The following is a 21,071-nucleotide window of genomic DNA, read 5'->3' as shown; positions in this document are numbered from 1 at the left end:
ACCAACCATATTTTCTGATTAAGTCATCATAAATGACATAATCAGAAAATACGGTTGGGTCAAATTTGTGTGGTGGTTGAAAAATTCAGGGGGAGTCTTTATGGTCCGAAATAGTGATTTTAGACCACACTGTTAATGTAATTTGATAGGCAAATTACAGTAATATTTTTAGCGAATTTCTTTGAAAATTTTTGTAGGCCTAGGGCCTAGGCATACAGTATTCTCATTTTACAGTAGTTTGGAACGATATCAGGAGTGGGGGAGCTGGCAGTGGCCTACTAGACTACAATTTATTTGAAAATAGATTGGGCCCGATCATCCACACCAGTTGGTCCCAATCGTCTGCCACCTGAAGTTTTCATCACGATGATCAAGAACGTACACGATCTTGAGCCTAGGCTAGGCCTAGCCTTGCTGCCGTCACTCTGCTACGTATACTACTGCATAACAAAGAAAGCGACCCACGCGGTGCATTCTTAAATTTTACATACATTATTTAAATGTATTTTACGTATTAGATAACACGATATCATTGATCAGACAATCTACCACCCTCGCATTGCAGTAACTTCTGTACTAAACTAGGCATAGCCTAGGCCTCATGTTTTTGTGGAAAGCCTAAGCTAGATAGTTGTTATGTACCCGACAGTCGGCTGCCTTTATAACTTCACTTGTCTTCAGTCTGCATTCAAAGAGTACACTGCTGCATAGCCAACTGTCAGGGATATAGTACCTTCATATGACTACTCATACAACAGAAAAAAACGTAGCATGGAGGTAGCGAAAAATGGAGATCTAAATTAAAAAACGATGTATTTCAGCAAGTATTAAAACCTTTTTTTTATTTTAGGCCTTCTTCAAAATGCTTATGCCTACAGCATTTGATTTTTTTTTGCCGCAAAACCAAAAGAGTTTCATCCATGCTGAATTGCCGATTGGTTAGCGTGAGCCCTGACTGAACACTGCAGAATACTTCACATCGAACTGCGCATCGCGAGGAAAAACAAAATGCCGGAAAACTTTTTTTTTATGCATGCGCATTTGCATAAACGTCTACACACACACGCACGCACACACTACACATAGGGAAAACAGTGAAAAGTGATTCCAATAGTTCCTTTTGCATTACATGCATAGGAACTAAAAATAAGGTATTACTATTCTGTATGCATTTGGTAAGAAAATTATTTTCTTGTTTCAATTTTAAAGTGAAAGTTAATTAAATGCACAAAGTGGATAATTCAAGTACTGATTTTTCTAGCACGACCCTTGTATGCCCATATATAGTCATGATGTGCCTATAATGGCTATGATGTGATTTCATCATGGCCATATTTAGGCACATCACATGTTTTGGTCAAATAAATTTGGACAGGGATTAAAAAGCCATAGCTGAACTATTGTGTAAACAATCAATCCCACTCATAATATGTAAATCAAGTTTTTGTGACTAAACGGCATACTGTAAGTAAACATCAAGAATGTAGCAGTATATATCATGAAGGTACTGCAAGATCAGTTTAGACTATACCTTGATTTGGAAGAGTCTAAATCCAGAGTTAATTTAGTCAATCTTTTCTTTACCGATGCAATTGCTGGAATTTCATTCTAAAAAAAAAAAAAAAAAGAATTAGTACAATAAATTACATAATTAATTCACTTGATGTATTTCAGTCCAAATATAAAAAAGCTAAACTAAAAATTAAAATATATGGCCCTACAAAAAATATTATTAGTTTATCACCCTATCTGGGCAGGAAAAGTGATGAGGGAGGAAAGTTTTCTTTTATATTTTTTAATTTGCTGAAGCCAAATATCACCCTTGGGTTGTTTGCTGGTGCATTAATATTCAAAGTGAAACATGATTTAGATAATGAAAACAATATCTACTAACTATTTAATAAAATAAATGAAAAAAATTAATAAATAAAATTTAAAAAAAAAATTTTTTTTCCAGTACTATAGAAGACATGCGTGCAGGGGTGATAAACCAATATTTTTTTTTTATTTGGCCTAATCCAACAATGATCAGAGTGGCTGAGCATGCGTTATTACCCCATGTTACTGGATAACATATAATGGCAAACCAGCACAAAGCGCAAACTTCTCTGATCCCTTGGGAGTATACCTGGTCGTGTGTTGTACTCAGAAACTAGTACAATCAATACCACAACATACTACCAGGTACCGATTTATACTCCTGGGTAGAGAGACAAACTTAAAGTGCATTGCAAAAGGACACCACTTCTACAGCTAGAGTTTCGAACCCCTGACCTCAAGGTTGGGAAAGGTTAGACATCGCATCATATCAGCACCCCACTTAATCCATTGTCCCCATTAGTCTTCCCTTCCCCATGCCAATACCCTACGCCACTAGATACAGTGAGCTACACTCAGAAAAAGCCACACTTGTGTTAAAAATGCTGGACTAAATATTATTTATTTTTAGCAATGTTTCCGGGGGTGTATACTGAAGAAGCTTGAATTTGGGTAGCTTCCTAAAAGTTTTGTGCACATGAGATTAGTTTGCTCAGCAAATGGCCACTTCTGACAATTGCTAGCTCATTGCTATTTTTTGTGTGACTTCTGTCTCACGAGACAGCGATCAAAATATCTATTGTGTTCTATGTTTTGTATTGCATGGCAGAATGTTTACTGTGTGCGACTGCCTCAAACAGCTCTCTCTCTCAGTAGATGTACAATAACACCTGGATTTGCCATTCATGAATGATCATTTACCCAACGACATAGGTAAGCATTTTTCTCATCATGTGAGTATGCACGCTATCACAGGAAAATGCTTGCTGAACAGTCTGCTCAAGATTTGGTTTAGTGATTGTTATTTGGCTACACAACATATAGTGCATTTTCTAGCCCACAACTCAATAACATTTAAACAATCATTTTGTAGGTCTCCACATTATGCATTGTTATATCATCATAAAAATTAATTAAATACTGTAAATAATTCCATATACAGGTGTATATACCAGAAATTGCTAGATAAATTTATCTTTGAATTATATGAGGAAAAAAACTATTTTAATTTAAATAATTACAATTAAAATATTAAATATTATAATTATATTTCAAGATTAATATAAGAAATAATGAACGGCAATTAAACAATGACATGTTGTATCGTATTGCAAACAAAGCCCACAAACTAGTCATGAAAACAGGGATCATCTTAACAGTTTCTCACTTTCATTATCACTTTTCTTACCTCAAGTACACTGCTTAAAGGGGCGATGACAAATTTCTCCATACTTGTCTCAAAACTTGTAAGTTCAAGGGCTAAGCTAAATGATACATCTGAGGCCTGGAGAAGCATATTTCTGGTGACAGAGTGACAATATGATAGTGTGACAATATGTAGGGCCTAACGACAATATGCAAGATATATTGAAAACAAGACAATTATGTTAGTTCTGAAAGCATACATGTTTCGAGAAGCACTTTTCCTACATCAGTGCGATTTTTTTACTCAAGTCTAATGCAAGATTTCATACATTATTGTAATTTTGATTTGATATTTTTCAATAAATATATAGAAATTCAAATCATGAAATAAAACCAGTTATTAAATGGTTGATCACCAATTAACAGCAGGATTGCAAAATACATAAGATCTAGAGCCATGTCCAGACTATTAAATTTTATTTGCCAAATACATGTGACATGCCTAAATATAGTCATAATGACATCACATAATGACTATATATGGGCATAATTTGATAATCTGGACAGCTTTATACCATACTTGATTCACATGACAGGAATGTCCTAAATATTGACAAATTGTACCAAGGATATTTTCCATATCATGGATATTTGGGAAGTGAGAATTTCATTGCATTTATTCGCCTCATCATCATGTAATGAAAATAGACAGATAAAATCAAAGAAAAACGATGCATCCTTGTGAGAACACCAAGGATACTGTATCTCAGTTGAAAACAGACCTCTACTAGAGCAATCACTCTGAGTGCAAATACCTCTGCCTTGTACCTGAATGTAGTACCAATAATACGCAGGCTGTGTATAAAAGGCAAAAAAACTGCAACATACCCTCAATAAAATTGTTTTCTTTGGTGCTGCAGAATACCCTCAAGAAAATAAAAGAATCGCTTATCATATTTATAGGCACATTGTTTTCTTGAGTGCTGCCTGAATACGTGGGGCAATTTGATTGTTTTCGTTTATGCTTGAGGGTAAAAAAATTGAATTTCTGTGACCCTGACATTGTTCTTTGACCTTTTCTCCAAAAATTCAATGGTGTCTTTCTCTGATTATTATGTACTATTCCACTAAATGATATGATAATCCATTAATTGGTTTTTGCATAATGTTGCTAACAGACAGACAGAAAGACAGACAACAGTGAAAAAGTGAATACATAACCTCCTTTGCAGAGGTACAGAACAAGACATGCAAATTCCCCCGAGATATTTAGCAAGATCTGTGTATGGTACAGGGTTTAGCTTATTATCTTACACTTTTGAATCGCACATATTTTCGTTGTCTGCATATCTTCATCATACCAACTTTTAGCAAGGTTAGTATTTAGTAGTGTTAAAGCGACATGTCTCGGTAGGGAAATATCAGAACAGATATTCCTGTTAATATTTATAACATATTCTGATAGTGAATCAGGTAATACTTATCTATGCAAAGCCACTTCCTTAAACAATGTTTTATTAAAATTAAATTGAATGAGTGAGTATGTTTCAAAAACTTATACATACATAATACTGTACTTCAATATAATAATCCAAAAACATCATATCTCACCCAAATATTGAATTTTCTCCAAGTTCTTTTCCACTTTCTTCCATTGTTTGAGCTAATGCATGCTGTGGAAGTTTTTTCTACAATAAAAAAAGGTAAAAAATAAATTACAACTGATAATGTACATCTAAAAAACTGGTTCTTTTGTTCAAGTGCAAAATCACAGTGACAATGGTTGACTGTGGCGTTGTTAATATTAACACAGATTTGGACTAGATGTGCTGAATCGGTTCACCTCAGCACTGGTGTGGTTTAGGGCCACCACATGTAGGCATGACTCCCCAAAAATATGCATTGATAAAAAACTGGTAAAATTAAATCAACTTTGTAACATTCCCTTCAAGTCTAGGAAACATATAATACTTCTACCTGTATGTTAATATCTTCAACTTCCCATTTAGTAACCAGGAAATTTCAAAAACTAATTAATTCTAGATCTTCTACTATATTATATCTACATGTATACATAACAATTCCATCTTCTTAATCATTGCTTATAAATTTGAACCATATCTGGTACTCATTTTCCTAAACAAACATAAGTCAACCAAATTGGGTTCTTTGAAAACACAGGAATTTCAAAGAAGAAAAATTCAAATGCGATTGTGCAACTATTGTACACGAAGTTTTTCATTCCATATAAGTCCCACTAAACACTAAGCTTTCCTTTCCTATAACACACTGAATTCAGATAATAAGCAGTACTTCCTTGTTATAGATTTTCTCAGGTATTAAGATACCTAATAAAGTAATAATAATAAAAGTTCGTATTCTCAGTGTGACACATAACAACATAGATGAGATTCAGAACAATAAAATTTAATATATAAATACAGTTCCATTGTAAAAACGTGATGCAATTAAAATGTCTTAATTATAAATTAATTATAATTTTTTTTATGTATTTAGCTCCAGTAAACCCAATATGAACATTACTGTATATATAATTTATAATAAATTTTCAATAAACTTTTACCTGTTGTTCAGTTACAGTACTGTAAACCCAATATTTAGATGATTATATGTTTACAAAATTGTCATCAAATCAAAAAATATCTTTAATGCTAATTAACAAATGCGTAAATAAAGTAGTTACATTTCTACATTAATTTTGCAATTACAAGACCTCGGCTTTTAATCAAGAATTTCTGTAATAAAATGCGTAATCATTGAAAACTTGAAGTTTTTATCAATTTTGGTAGTTTATCAATAACCTATTTAATGTATTTAAAATTCATTGTTTCATTTTTGGAGTGTTTTCCTGACTTTAACATCAGACAGTGGCTATTTCTCTGTATAAGACGGTGATAAAACAATGATTAAATAGATGCTACAAAAGGAAATGATATCATATAAAGTTCTGGTCAATGTGATTACCTTCCAGTAATAATAGAAGAGTGGAATTTTATTTGAGATATTTCAAAATCCTGGCTTCTTAAATGGTACTTTTTTGCATTCTATAATCCTGTTATATAATATTATAGACTTAACATGTATATTAACTATATACAGTAATTTAATATGCGGCATTTTATAACGAATATTATGCAAGGTGGTCATTAATAATACCACATAATTCAGGAAATAGGCAATATATGTGATTGCATGGAAAGTTAGGACTAAGTGGTTGAATTACAGTATTAGTGGAAACCAAGTGATAGGAATATTAGTAAACCACTTCCCTGAAAATCATTCCTTCCCAGGACAAGTGAAATGGTTGATGTTTATACCAGGTACAGTAAATACAATATATCTATAATTAGACTGCTTTTTAAAACACTGTAACTTAAGGTCAAGTTACTGCACATTTATCTTTACAATCACCATTTTGACATGGTGACACCTTTAGTAAGGCTGATATCAAGAATCTGAAAGAACATTAAAGAAATCTACTACATAAGGAAACTACATAAAGGATTCAGAAACCAAAAATATTACAGATAAATTAAATTCTCACATGGGAATGTTTCTATTGGTAGTTTTTAGTTGTATTGTCATAGATATTTTGTCAAGATCAACGTAAAGGTCTATTTACACAGGGCGAGACAGACAGTATGTGACAGCGATGAAAACATAGTGCAATCCATTACACAGCGCAAAGCAAACACTTGTCACATTGGCATTGTTTGCAGTTTGTTCTGGAATCTGCATGCTCTGATTGGTCAGCATATGACCTGATAGATTTATTTGAATAAAAATGATTTAGAGCAAAAGCTAGCACTGAAGATTTCACCCCCATTTTGCCTAGATGGTTTGATCCCCTTAATGTCTGTTAGTCTCTGATTGGTTGATTAAAAATACTGTAGTATCAGTGTAGCAATTTTATGGAAATAATTCATTTCTTCCCCTATTTTAGTTACCCCCTAAAGTTTATTAAACTCTGATAGTTTGGTCGAAAGAATGAATTTTATGAAAACAACAGATTTCTCTCCCCCTCAATACCCATTTTGACAAGAAGGTTTGAACCCCCCTCCCATGTTTGTTAGACTCTGATGGTCATTTGGAAAAAATTGTAGCATCAGTGTACAGTAGCAATTTTAATGGAAATTAGGCTTAGTGGATCTAAACTTAGCAGTTGGTACAATGTTGTCTGCAGCAGTGTAGTATGTCTCCATGGCTACACTATGGAAGAACAGAAGACTTTCTTATAATAGACAAAACTACTTTTCTCATACAGTATTTTACTATAATACCTCCTTGTTCAATACTAGAGTATTCTTTATTCTTTGCACAACATGTGACTTTGTCAGAATTCTTTGTCACGTTCCTTCAAAACATGTGTGTTCCATCAAAACACGTCTAGTTTCTTCAGAATATTGATGTTTATTCAAAAAACAATTCCACATGTTCCTCAAAAACACCTGCTCTATGTACCTTCAAAACACATGTGCTCCATCAACACACCTACACATGTTTCTTTAAAACATCTGAACATGTTTGGTCAAAACACCTACAAAGTACTGTATGTCTCCATGGTTTATGTATGGAAGACCGAAAGACTTTCTTAAGAAGCGATTAACAAAATTACTATTGTTACTTTTTGCCAGCCTAATATAATACTCACATTGTTCAATACTATTATAGTATTTTCTATTTTTTGCACAATATATGCCTGTGTCTGATTTGTTTTGTCATTGATCAATAAAAACACATGTACACATGTTTTTTCAGGATACCACATATTTCCTAAAGCCAACTGCTTTTAAACTTCCCTCAAAACACATCAGAACATCTTTACATGTTTCTTCAAAACATCCAAACATGTTTCATCAAAACACCTAAACAAGCTCCTTCAAAACACCACTTTGCGTCAGGAAAATATCATAGGAGTGATGTTTGCCCTACCTGACATGTTATCTACCAAAAACTCAGTATGTCCCCAAATACTAGTGAAAAAAATTTGCAAGTGATTCAAAATTCATATCTTTATAGCACCTGCAGTACCGCTGCTGCTAGGGGATCGGATTCATCACTAGTCACCAAGCTCAAGCTCGGTTGTCTAGTGGTTAAGACATCAGGCTAGATACCTGGAAGTTGTGGGTTAGATTCCCACCTGAATCACTTGCAAATTTTTCAGCTAGTACAGTATATTGGGGACGTACTGAGTTTCAGTACGATAACATGTCAGGTGGGGCAAAATATCACTCCTATGATATTTTCCTGACACAAATTCATATCTTAATTGATATTGTTAAAGAGCTTCAAACAACCAGCCAATATAAATTGAGTGTGATGTTAGACTTGCCATTCGTTTCTCAACATCTGTTCCTTGACTTTGCTGACATGCTGAAAGTTTTTTACTCGTGTTCTGACAAGCATGCTTGATTTGTTCCACTCGTTTTTCACACTGTAATGAAACAAACACAATAAATTATTAAACAACATTGAGTTACACTTTAAACATTGAGTTGTGTTCTGGCAGATTTCAGAACTTCAAATTTAACAAATTATCCTGCCTTGAACAGAAAACAATAGAAATGAATTGTTAAATGTGTAAAGATGAAAGAGAGAACATTGTTAAGAAGTAAAATTATTATTACTTATTTATTAAAACCAATTATCTATTATTAGTACTGGTATCTTTTTACATTCTACAAAGAAACTTGAACAAACCTGTTGCAAGTCTTGGTTGAGGACCTCTGTCTTTTCAGCTCTGAAAGAAAATGTAATATAGTAAAGCATATTTTGTGATGTGATACTAGTTTACATTGCATTGCAATGGTTCAACTTCATATTTTAATTAACACAATTAAACAACTTCACTCCCTTAGCCATTAAAGGAGGCAGTTTTGTGTATCACATAGTTTAATCTTGAATGAAATTAGTTTAACTTATGCTGTTGAATGTAAATAAAATATTAAAAGCTGAATATTCCATGAAAGAAACCACCTACCTGTAAAATGAACTTTAACATATTATAATGACCAAAGGTCAAATAATTATATCAACTAGACAATATAAACTGATATTTTGAAGAAAGAGCAATCTATCAATCTGAAAACATTGTTTTCTTAGTCACTAGTTTTGTTATCATAAAATTGTGATGAGTATTCTGTTGATACTTACACTTTCAATTTAATTTCCAAACCATACAATACTGTACTTGAACTTTTGAAATTGTTTATCTTTCAAAAGATTATTGTATAAATATGATGTTGTTGATATTTAATATGCAAAAACATGTAATTGAATAATTTGATTCATTAAAATCTTGGAGGCCTATTATACGGAATAATTTCAGATCTCATCATTATCAATAAAAAACACCCCCAAAAAACCAATGGGATTTAAGTGTGATCTGGCACCATATATGCTAATTATTTATCATGTGTATACAACTGGCCAAAAATATGAATAAGTGTTTATTTATTTATACTTTCTTTATACTGAATATACACTTTCAATATAGTACTGGTTTCCAAAGTGGTTCAGTTCTTAACTACAAAAAATTTAAAAGCTGATATATACACAAATACACATTGTAACCAAAAAAATTGATAACTTAACTACAAATTAAAATAAATTTAAACGTCCCGTTGTGTTCAGAATTTTGACAACACACAATAACATACAGTATCATGACAAGATAGCTAGCGTGCTAGCTATTGTGATGCGCTATCACATCGAATTCAATATCAGTAAATGACAAAGCTTTGGCTTCTTCCTGATTGGTTAAGACAGCTACATTCTGCCAATGGGTTCCAAGATTATTTTACGTCCCAAGGAATGAACACAACGAGATACAAACATTATGAACATGATAGAAAAATGTTACCTTTCTTCAGAGTCAATGGCAAAGTGTAACTTTTAATTCTATTATTATTTTGATAACATGACAGGGTCAGATAGTGACTTCCAAGCCATTATTACGAATACTGTACTTGCGTATCCTCATATGCTTAACATCACAATGACGTCAAACAGCTCTAAATTACATGAGATTTCAGAACTAAAACTCACTATTCAAAACTGAAGACAAAAACTATGCATGCTCAGTATTAGAATGTTACACAACCTTTTTGCATATTTTCTTATCCTTGAGTTTTGGTTTTTGTATTAAGAACAACATTTTTCTCTTTTATTTAATAATTCTCTATCAGTCATCTGATGTTAAGGATTTTGCAAGTAAATATTAGAGATTTTGGTTATTGCATACAAACAAATTTCATTGCTTTAATTTTACGATATTTTGAATTTGTCTTGTGACAATTATGATTTTTCTGTCTAGTGCATGACAACCCTTCAAGTAACACAAGATTTTCTAAATAAGAACATACAATTTGTATTTAATGTGCTCACAATCTGCTAAATCTAAACAAAATGGTGTAATAATTAAAATTTGATAAATTCAATTATTTTCATAAAGTGACCTTAGAATAGTTCAGTAAAGTTGTCAGAACCTTGGTCAGAATTGACTACAATCCAGAGATAAGCCCAGTTGACAATATCCAATGGCAGCAAATTCAAGATCACAAATAAACCAATCATATCAAAGTTCAGTTGTGGTCAGAAAAGTCTGACCTCTAATTCTAGACATGGAGGTTAATAATATACTGTAAATAAATAACTACAATAGAGTGGGCACTCAACTCTAAAGAGTTCATAGTGGGCACGTTCATAGAAGTTTTCACGAAGAGTTGTTCATGAAAACATCGTGAGTTCGTTTTTCATGATAATCGGAAATCGTTCACATAAAACAAAATGTAACTCTAGGTATGCAAATGATGTTTACCGGTGCGTGACAAGAGTCTGCACATGCTGTCGAAGTGCGAGGCCAGCAGTACAAATACTATACTTATTACATGTATGTATGACGTCATGTTGCCTAGGAATTTAATTTTGATGTTACCCTTGGTACTGTAACTATTTGATTCTGCGGACGATCATTTACATACTGCAAATATGATGCTGCTAATGGTTTTAATTGATTACATTAAAACGAAAGCCAGTGAATATTAGAAGAAAGGCAAGATATCTTCGTTATGGGCAAGAACGGCTGAAGTTTCGTATCTCTACGTCGTAGCAAAGCTACGTTCTAGGCTAGACTAGGGCCTAGAACCTAGCATGGAACTTTCGTAACATCACATCGTGTGCATTGTATACTCTATTTTAACACAATTCAATCTTCGTATAATTTATTCAAAGCCGGAGTTAGCGGTGCCAATGTAGACCACTTTAGGTAGGCTTTCTTCATTAAGGTTTCTACGAATGGATGTCTTGTTGTGGAGCAAGTTGTCCCTCCCTGATTATAAATCACCGGGAAATCAACCAATAGCTACGATTTTTACCAAATTTCGTTCCTCATTGTATGCCCATTTATGTCTCACCATGTTTCTCCTAACAAATAATTAATTAAAACCAGAATATTATGAATGATATACCGCATCAAAACATCGCTTCTCAACGAAAAACGCGAACGACGATTAAAAAGCTAAGGTCAAGTGCGGTGATCCATTTCAGCTCGAGCACTCATTGGTTGAATTTCACCTATGAATTAATTTATCATGATGCTGGGTCTGAAAACCTGATGCTTCTTCATGAAAAGCTTACTCTCGATGTTGTGGTTTAATTTGAAGAAGATCATGAACTTGCTATGCAGGTTCATATAGAACATCACGATAAAGAAACTCACGATAAATTCTGAATATGAACCTAACTACTGTATCTCTGCCAAACCAATTTGTGATTGTTAAACTTTCTGTTAACTTGACCTTTGAACCCCAACATTTTACGACCAATATGTACCACTTTTATGATGATCCATTAATTAGTGTTTGCATATAAATACCGCTAAATAACAAACAGTGGTGATTATATAATGGTACCTCCAAGGCAAAATTTATTATGCCTCCATAGGCTACTGTAGATATAAACATAATTTGATGTTAATAAATTATTTATAATAAAGACTACTGTACAGTAGTAATGTTTATTTCCTCTATGGTTAAATGTTTACCAGGCTACACTATTTATTCCAAGCTGTTTAAACTAAAGCCAATTGTATGGACTTGAATCTTTTTACGACTCTGCTTGATACTACAATTGGGCCTGTTGATTTATCAGATCACACAACAATTCTAGGAAAGCAGAAATATAAAACAGTATTTTTGTATTAATTAAATTTGAGAAAAAACTTGCAATAATATTAATATTGTGCATGGTATGTGATATTAGCAGTGTTATTCTTATTTGAAAACTATTTTACATAATTTCTTCATTTTGTACACCTACCCTACTTGGGTCAGACTCGGATGCATGGTGGTTCCCCCCCCCCCCTTTTTTTTGTTTTTGTTTCTAAAGATGATATACTGTATTACAAGGCAATTGGCTATCTTAATATAGTACCATTTTATTCCACCCTACTTCTACTTAAAGTACTGTACACCACTGGGAATCTCTACAGTATAGTACCTTGAATAATTTATAATCTGATATACAGGTTTACAACACTATACTAATGAAAATATTTCAAGACCTTACATTAAAATTCTTTGGAACTTCCAAAATATTTATTATGTATTTTGCAATAATTAATGACATTCCAATATCACTTCTCAATAATTCATGTTCAAGTAGTCGTACGGCATAATTCTTTACTTGAAATACAGTACATCCATTTACATATGAAGCCATGTGGAACTATGTATATTTGATGTAATTTCTTTCCACATGGGTACATTGTAACCTTGACAACCTACCATTCTTAAGTGACACATGAGAGATTTACTGTACAGCATCATCACAGTGTGGTGGGTTTTTTTTTATGATAATATTAATAATAATAATAATAATAATGTAATAATAATAATAATAATAATAATGTAATAATAATAAGGGTTAATAGAGCGCATAATGCATAAAGCCTCTAGTGCTTGACCTATGTTTTGAGCTTAAATCCCTGATATATGCCTACGCCTTAAACTAGGTATGGTTGGCCCTGACTCGAGAGAGCTAATCCTCCCTCTGTTCAGCTGTTTTTTGCTGCGGGATGACTACGACAGCCTCCCACTTCAGTGGCTGCTGAAGACCACAATGGGGTTTTCAGATTCTTCCTCAGCAGCTCAACCAGATGCAGTTTAACATCGTACCCAGGGCAACCTTAGCTAACTTCGTTAAACTTTAACTAAATTTAACTAGGGTAAAACTATCCCCTACCGGACAGCATCCTGGCAAAGGGCGCTTTGAGTTCGCATCCACTTCTGCCCCACCATGGACGGGTTAAATTTTAAAGATAACACCTCAGATGTCAGATAACACCTCAATTAAAATGCCAAATTTCAAATATTTAGAGTTCAAACTTTCATGCTACGGCCTTACCAGGTATTTCTGAGTATCAGTTTCGGGGCAAGGACTACTGTATGGATGCACTAGAACACGAGACACATTATAGAGATTTAAACGGGTGATTTTTCGGTTTATATTTAAAAATGGAATTGTCTTTATTCTTATCTGAATTTTAACTAGATCTGTTACATTACAGGTATCTACTATGGTCATTGTATTAACATTCTATTGTACTCTAACACAGCCTACATACATTTTAATAAATATAAATAATATATAATTATTATGATATTTTTAATAAAATTGAAACAGATTTATAGTACTCTACTGTACAAGCCAAATTAAATATTGAACAATCATAAAGTACTGTATGATACAATTACAAAATGATCAATAAATACAAAATACATTCTGAGATCAAAAACTAGCCAAATTACAGAGATAAGTTGTATGACTTTACAAGTATTATTCAGATCATAAAGGTTAAAAAACTCTTAATATAGAGTATCATAGGCTGACATATGATTTGTTGTAGAATAAATTATGTCAACAACTAAGCATTTTTTGACTTTTAGATTCCTAGGTAGAAGCTATAGTACAGTATATTAATAATATTTTTGGAATAAACAATAGTCAATGGCTGCAAATTTGTATGTGTCCCTTTGTGGATTTGTCACCATAGTAGCTACAGTACAGGCCTACACCTGGTACACGACCCATACAGTAGTAAACATGACCCCTGCTAAATATACCTGTCAGGGTTGTACCCAGATCACCTATCAGATTTATCAACCAATGGCAATAAATCAAGCATTATAGGGCTATTGGCTTTAAGGCTATATGTCAATTAACATGACCCTATGTCAAAGATAAGTTGAGTTGATGGTGGTCACCAATAAGGACCAACACTTAAAAGTTGTAAAAAATTTACAAAAAAGTATAAGGAATGTCAACGTAAAAAGTTAAGTCACCAGAAACAAGAAGCCTTTTATGGTTGGCCTACTGTATTTAGAATAATTCATTCAAATATTTCCATTCACTCAAAAACATCAATGTTAAAACCATACAGAAAGGCTCACACCACAACTCTACTGTATGTTATCACCATGACCATCAATGACAGTACAGTACTAATGATGCAGTAATTTGATATTGCATAATACATATTTATAATAATAGTATATCATATGATGATAGTGAATCCAAGTGTCTATGAGTTGTACAGCTGATAATACTACAACATGTTCTAATTATGTATGGATGGAACCTGTTGGGCTCACTCTTATTATTTCTATACGGGGAGGTGCCGCATTTATGGGGTATATTTTCGAGGACTTGTAGCACCAAGAGTGGGAAATAACCAGGGCGAAATTGGTAGTCAAAATCCCTGGCCTATCCTGTGTCAATGTGCCATGATTTTCCGCAAAATGTTAGCGGGAATTTCAAGCTAGACTGGGTGCTAAGCCAGTAAACCCCTTGCTATGCCTACCTTTCGGTACAGCCACGACACTTTTTGCCATCGGGAACAAGTAAATATTGCGCACTCTCTGGCACTATTGAGTGGCCATTTTCCTGTTGTCTTTTAGAGCACAGTGCGATTTTGGTAAAATGGTAGTTCATAAGAATTTTCGGTAATATAGGTAGCGCAAGTGTCTCATGTCTTGAAGTGGCTGCGGCACCCCCCTGTTTGCTATGCGAGTGAGCTCCCTGGGGGATGGAAATAAAACATTCACACTCCCAACATCCATGCTCCCACTTCCAAGTTCAAAACATACAGAAAGCCAGCCTCACACCACAGCTCTATGTTATGACAATGACCATCAATGTACTAATGATATGCAACTAGTGATGCAGTAATCAGATATTGCATAATTACATATTTATAATAATTTGTAATTCACATGATAGTGAATCCAAGTGTCTATGATTTGGGCAGCTTTACCAATATACTAATGATATGCATCTAATGATGCACTAATTAGATATTGCATAATACATATTTACAGTATAATATAGTAATAGTAAATCACATGATAGTATAGTAATAGTATTAAAATCACATGATAGTGAAATCCAAGTGTCCATGATTTGTGCAGCTTTACCAATGTACTAAAGATAAGCAACTAATGATGCACTAATTAGATATTGCATAATATATATTTATAATATAGTAATAGTAAATCACATGATAGTATAGTAATAGTGAATCCAAGAGTCTATGATTTGTGCAGCTTTTCCACATGTTCCCACTATGAGTGGGGATGGAACATCTATACTCTTAACCTCCATGTGCCCACTAATTTCTGCTCTAACACCTTCTCACTCCTACAGAATTGCGGATTTATTGGGCTTTGATCAGTCTAGGAACATGACACTAATATTTGACTATCCAGTGAGTATCGAGTGTGAATATGAGAAAGGGGATTACTGTCATCAATGTAAACACAATTGAAATTCAGTCCTTTGTAATGAGAATCATCCATGCATGCAATAATCAAACAATAGCTGTCAATGGTCTATCACTGCAAATCCATACATAGGCCTACTGTATTGTAGAGGTCAAATTCAAAGCTGTAAATAACTGAATTACAATCTAATTTAACAGGGGAAGATCCAGAATATTTGAAACGAGGGGACACCAATTTCATATAGGCTTAGTTGTAATATACTTACACACATAAAATAAGTATTCAATAATGGTATGATTCATGTTAAGTATGTGTTGTTTCGGCAAATTGTTACCTTTTAATATTGTATTTTTTTTCTAATAAAAAATATAAAGATGGTAATGGCAAAACCAGACATGATATTAATTTCTTTAAATATTTAATGTTAAGTGTATGAAAGCTCTGGCATATTGTGCAAAGTCTAATATTATTATTTGACATTGGGATTTTCTTTTAATAATAATAATAATAATAATAATAATAATAATAACAATAATAATAATAATAATAATAATAATAATAATAATAATAATAATAATAATAATAATAATAATAATAAGATAAAGTGTGCAAGTTACCTTTCAGAGTTCTTTCAGAGTTATAATAATTATAATAATAATAATTACAATAATTATAATAGTTATAGTTATGCGATTAATAATAATAATAATAATGTTTTAATAATGTTTTAATAATAATAATAATAATAATAATAATAATAATAATAATAATAATAATAATAATAATAATAATAATAAAAATAAATGAATGAATTAAAATGTCAAAAGCTCAGAGAGAAAGGCCCATGATTCGATAGCTCAGTCCATAAAATTGGGTTTTTTCCAATTCTAATAAGACAGTCTTTTAAGTAAATGAACAGACTTGCTTTTTTTTGTGAAAAGGAAATTCCAATGAATTTCCCAATGTGAATTTTCCTCAGGCAAGCTGTATAAGGAAATCCTTCTCAAAGCAACCCATGCAGAGAGTTTCCTAAAGAAAAAAACTGTCACAGAAAGTCAAGGAAACAGCCTGTACCTTGAATAACAATTATTTGTTCCGTATTAACATCATTCCATTGTCAATATTTATAGAAAACATGATCTAGTCTTCCTGATATGACTTGCTTTTCAAAATTTAAATAAAATATAGTATGTAATAGAAATTATGATACAATAAAAAATGGTGTGGAAACAGGAAATAGTACTGAGGACATATCCTTTACCACAACAAAATGTGTTTGTACATAAAGAATGGTTTATAGTTCCATTAGAAACTTGTGAAAAGATACTCATGTCATATTATATACATAAAAATGATTCCAATTGCAAACCTAAAACTGTGTCCACACTACCTGATCACAAAGTAAGTGACAAATCTGTGTGATGCACACGGTCATGACGATGTCATATTACACCCAAAATTAGGACGCGTCACATTTTTTTTTGTTCCATAAAATTTGATAGTGTGGACAAGGCTTAACAAAAAATTCAAATGTTCTAAAATATATTACAGGACCTTATTGATCTTATTAATTTAATAACTGTACTGTGATAACGGCACAGTAGTATCTGTTACATCCTTTTACCACAACAAAATGTGTTTTTAGTTCCGTATTCGGAAACTTGTCGAAAGATACTCTACGTCAAATTATTTAGAATAATGATGATTCAAATTCTAAAACTATATAAGGCTCCATCCACATTATCACATTTTATGTGACAAAATGTGTGTGATGTGTCCATATATGGGCATGATGATGTCATATTACACCCATATATGGACACTTGATACACATATTAATAATAACTGCACTGTGACTTGTAAGATGGAAACACATTGAAATTAAAAGTTATATTTTTGTAATCCAAAATAAATGTTCAACAAGAACAAAATTTGAACCGCAAGAATTGGGCTATACAGTTCAGAATAAATTCTTACTTGATTAAGAGTTTGGACTTGACTTTTCCCTGTTGGGATGGGGGAGAATGGGCAACCCACTAATTCCCTTATCCCCTTAGATATGCCTCTGCTGACCAAATACATTGTCATCTTGACTATCAATTGTCGAGAAAATTCATTCAGATTGATTGAATGAACCATGCTAGCATCAGACGCATTTACTTAACATTTTTACATGCTGCTGAATGATACAATTTAAGCATCAAACCATGTATAGTATGCTCAGTTTAGGCTGCTTGTTGTTGATAGTTAGGACTATGTGCCCATAGTGGTCCCCTCCCACCACCAAGCAAATAAAGTTAATAGTACATAATGGCTTTGAAGGCCTAAGGCCAACGTGTGAAGCTCCTGGCTGTACCTGCTCAGACTGAAAAAAGGGTCTTAAGGGAGACATACTTGAAGTCTGCACATTCAAAAAATAAGGGCAGATAAATTTTATATAAATTAGGCCTAGGCTACATTTCATTATACCACATTAATATTGCACATCAATTTTCCACACAATTTTTAGTTAGATTTCAATTCATCCCCTGCACAAATAAAATGCTTTAAGTTCTTATGTACATTCTGTTAAAATCTTCAATTATTTTCATCCTCCTATCACATTCCCTCAACCAGGCTAAAATAAATACACCTCCTAGATAAGTATAAAATTGGGTCTGCATGCAGAATATCATCTCACAAAAGCTTAACAGTACGCCTTGAAATCCAACTGGTCAATTATTAAATTGAGGCCGATTTCCTCGCAAATTGTGCATAGAATGTGGCCTAGGCCTATATTTCAATATACTACCAAGTTACAATTCTGCGAACCTATTTCTAAGTAATTTTGAGTTAGTTTCTGATATATTATAATTTATATATCCCCACAAACAAATAAAACATTTATTATTAGTATGTATATTACTTAGGCTACTTTACATAGTGACCAGTCTCAACATAATTTTAGGACAGCATTTTATTACTGGTACTTCTGGTCGAGCACAAACATAGGCCTTGGTATATGTTAGGCTGTCTCGCCTAGGCCTAGCTTTAACACAAATTGCATCGAGGCCCTAGCTAGGCCTACCTATTTTCTCTCCTAATTTTCCTTTATAAATTGTGCATAATTATGTGTTTTCTTCCTGATTAGGCCTAGATCCAGGGAGGTGCTAGCCTATCACTGTATCAGCTTATCACTCCTGATACAAATGAACCTTACAAAACAACCTCTTAAAGGCCTTAGTAGGCCAGGCCGAAGCTATTTCTAGGCCCATTCCACAAGGTCCGGGATGTGGCTTTATCGATGACCACACAGAGAAAAAAATACAGAAACCACCTGGGCTAGGCCTAAGCGACAATCAAGGGAAAAAAACAGAACCCACCTTCCTAAATTCTGATTAGCAAGTTGCCTCATACGATTCATGTGCTTCTTAACTGCGTCTTTCTTTATCATTTTTGCGACGGTTTTACACGAAAAATTGAAAAAATTGTAGTCTTGTTGGGTAAACAAGGTTCTCCAATGTTCCGTTAGTACCTCATCTCCTCTCCTCCCCCTGTGTTTGCCTTCTGATCGCAAAACAGGAAGTAAAATGACATTATACAGCGCCCCCAAATTCAGCTCTGCAATAACTTGTAACTTGGATCCGACGTTGACCATCTGCGTCTAAATAAAATAAAGAAGATGCCCATTGGCATTGCAATGGGTCAGTACAAGAACGCAACATTCTTCAAATAGTACATTTTGATCTAAACCATCGAATATCAAGAATTGTTGTATGAAAACCTTTTGGATTGCCATCCATTAGTAGGCCTAATACCAGTTTACTAGCTATAGCTTATTCACGAATAACACAACATTTTACCATTTTAATTTTCAACAGTTATTTCGGGCACCCATGTTGACAGTTTAACTTTTAAATTATGTTTTATTTTTCCATTTCTGTCTTTAAATGTTCCTTAAACCGGCCTTAAAGGTGCAATATAAATAACCGCGCCCCAATAAATAGTCTTGACTTGGTCTAAAATGATTTAAGCAATGATCCAGTAATCATGGACTACCTACAATATGGGAACTAAACAGGTAAAAAATATTTTCCAGGTTTTGGGCTTCCCATACTGGATAGACATGATTTTTTTGGGGTTTTTTTCCCAGAGAAAAAAAGGCATAGTCTACTGCTGTGGAGACCGCACAAAGTCCTTGGTGGGAACCCAGGTGAATTCTGTAGGGTTCCAAGACAAAATATCCCCAATTTAATTCAAAAATAAAATAAAAAAATGAAAGTAAACAGAAGTTTCGGCATGAAATCATATACTTAGGACGAAAATCTATAATCTGTGTTTTGTTTTTCTTTTTATCTCTTATACCACTATTTCGTTCCAAATAGTGACTACCTGGCACTTTTATAACGAGGCCTGGGTGTAGGCCTATATGAGATATTGTACTGTAATTGCATTTCACACATTTAATGCGAGCTATTGATTAGCTTGTTTTCGAATAAGAGAATATTTTTGGACAGACACGCCCAAGGGTGCGAGTTTTTTCACTTTTGTCTGGTTCTTGTATACTGGCAGGGGCCTACTGGTATGGGCATTTATAATGCTTCTCTTTCTTGCGGTTATAAAGCGCAGTTCTTTCCCTGGTCATTGGGTCCGCATGCTAAGTGTTGCTGCTGGTAATCAGCGCAGGAGCAGGCAACCCCACCAGGTACCCACTATACTCCTGGGTGGAGAGAAGCAATGCAGATAAAGTGTCTTTCTCAAGAACACAAGCGAAATGCATTAAAACCCAGACTAGTTTGGGAAACCGTGGCTTTCGCCGTGCTTGTGCATGATTGTTTTTAATTGTTGTGTTCATTTGTTTTTATTCTTTTGATGATTGTCTTTTAAAAACTTCTTCAGACAGTTTTATTGAATTCATTTTGCTGTATTTTACTATGCTTCTTCTTTTGTAAATTGCTGCCAAATTAATAAAATAAAGAATAAAATACCAATAGGCAGAAAACTTTGTCAACGTGAGGCGCTATATAAACCCAGAATTATTATTATTATTATTATCATTATTCTTATTATTATTATTATTATTATTATTATTAATATTATTATTATTAT

The 21,071-nt window shown here is 33.3% G+C and overlaps 1 protein-coding gene across 4 annotated transcripts in view; it reads right to left on the bottom strand.

Annotated features, from left to right (window-relative positions):
* The window catches only part of LOC117115359 (rho GTPase-activating protein 17-like), a 42,560-nt gene extending 23,002 nt beyond the window's left edge, over positions 1-19,558 (bottom strand). For 3 of the 4 annotated variants that reach the window (XR_004446542.1, XR_004446543.1, XM_033259116.1), the window contains exons 1-6: positions 19,346-19,558; positions 8,905-8,944; positions 8,537-8,638; positions 4,795-4,871; positions 3,227-3,338; positions 1,532-1,608 (exon numbers count right to left, since the gene is read on the bottom strand). Coding sequence is in view for 2 of the 4 variants with exons in the window: in XM_033259116.1 (XP_033115007.1) it covers positions 1,532-1,608; positions 3,227-3,338; positions 4,795-4,871; positions 8,537-8,638; positions 8,905-8,944; positions 19,346-19,416 (479 nt within the window). In the remaining 2 variants the exon portion in view is untranslated. The remainder of the gene's footprint in view (positions 1-1,531; positions 1,609-3,226; positions 3,339-4,794; positions 4,872-8,536; positions 8,639-8,904; positions 8,945-19,345) is intronic. The other variant, XM_033259115.1, reaches the window with a different exon arrangement.
* Positions 19,559-21,071: the final 1,513 nt, after the last annotated feature.

Source organism: Anneissia japonica, unplaced genomic scaffold, assembly GCF_011630105.1.
Source record: "Anneissia japonica isolate Jap-2015-1 unplaced genomic scaffold, ASM1163010v1 scaffold288073_len612986_cov165, whole genome shotgun sequence".
NCBI classification, from domain to species: Eukaryota; Metazoa; Echinodermata; class Crinoidea; order Comatulida; family Comatulidae; genus Anneissia; species Anneissia japonica.
This window is presented reverse-complemented; position numbering and strand designations above follow the sequence as displayed.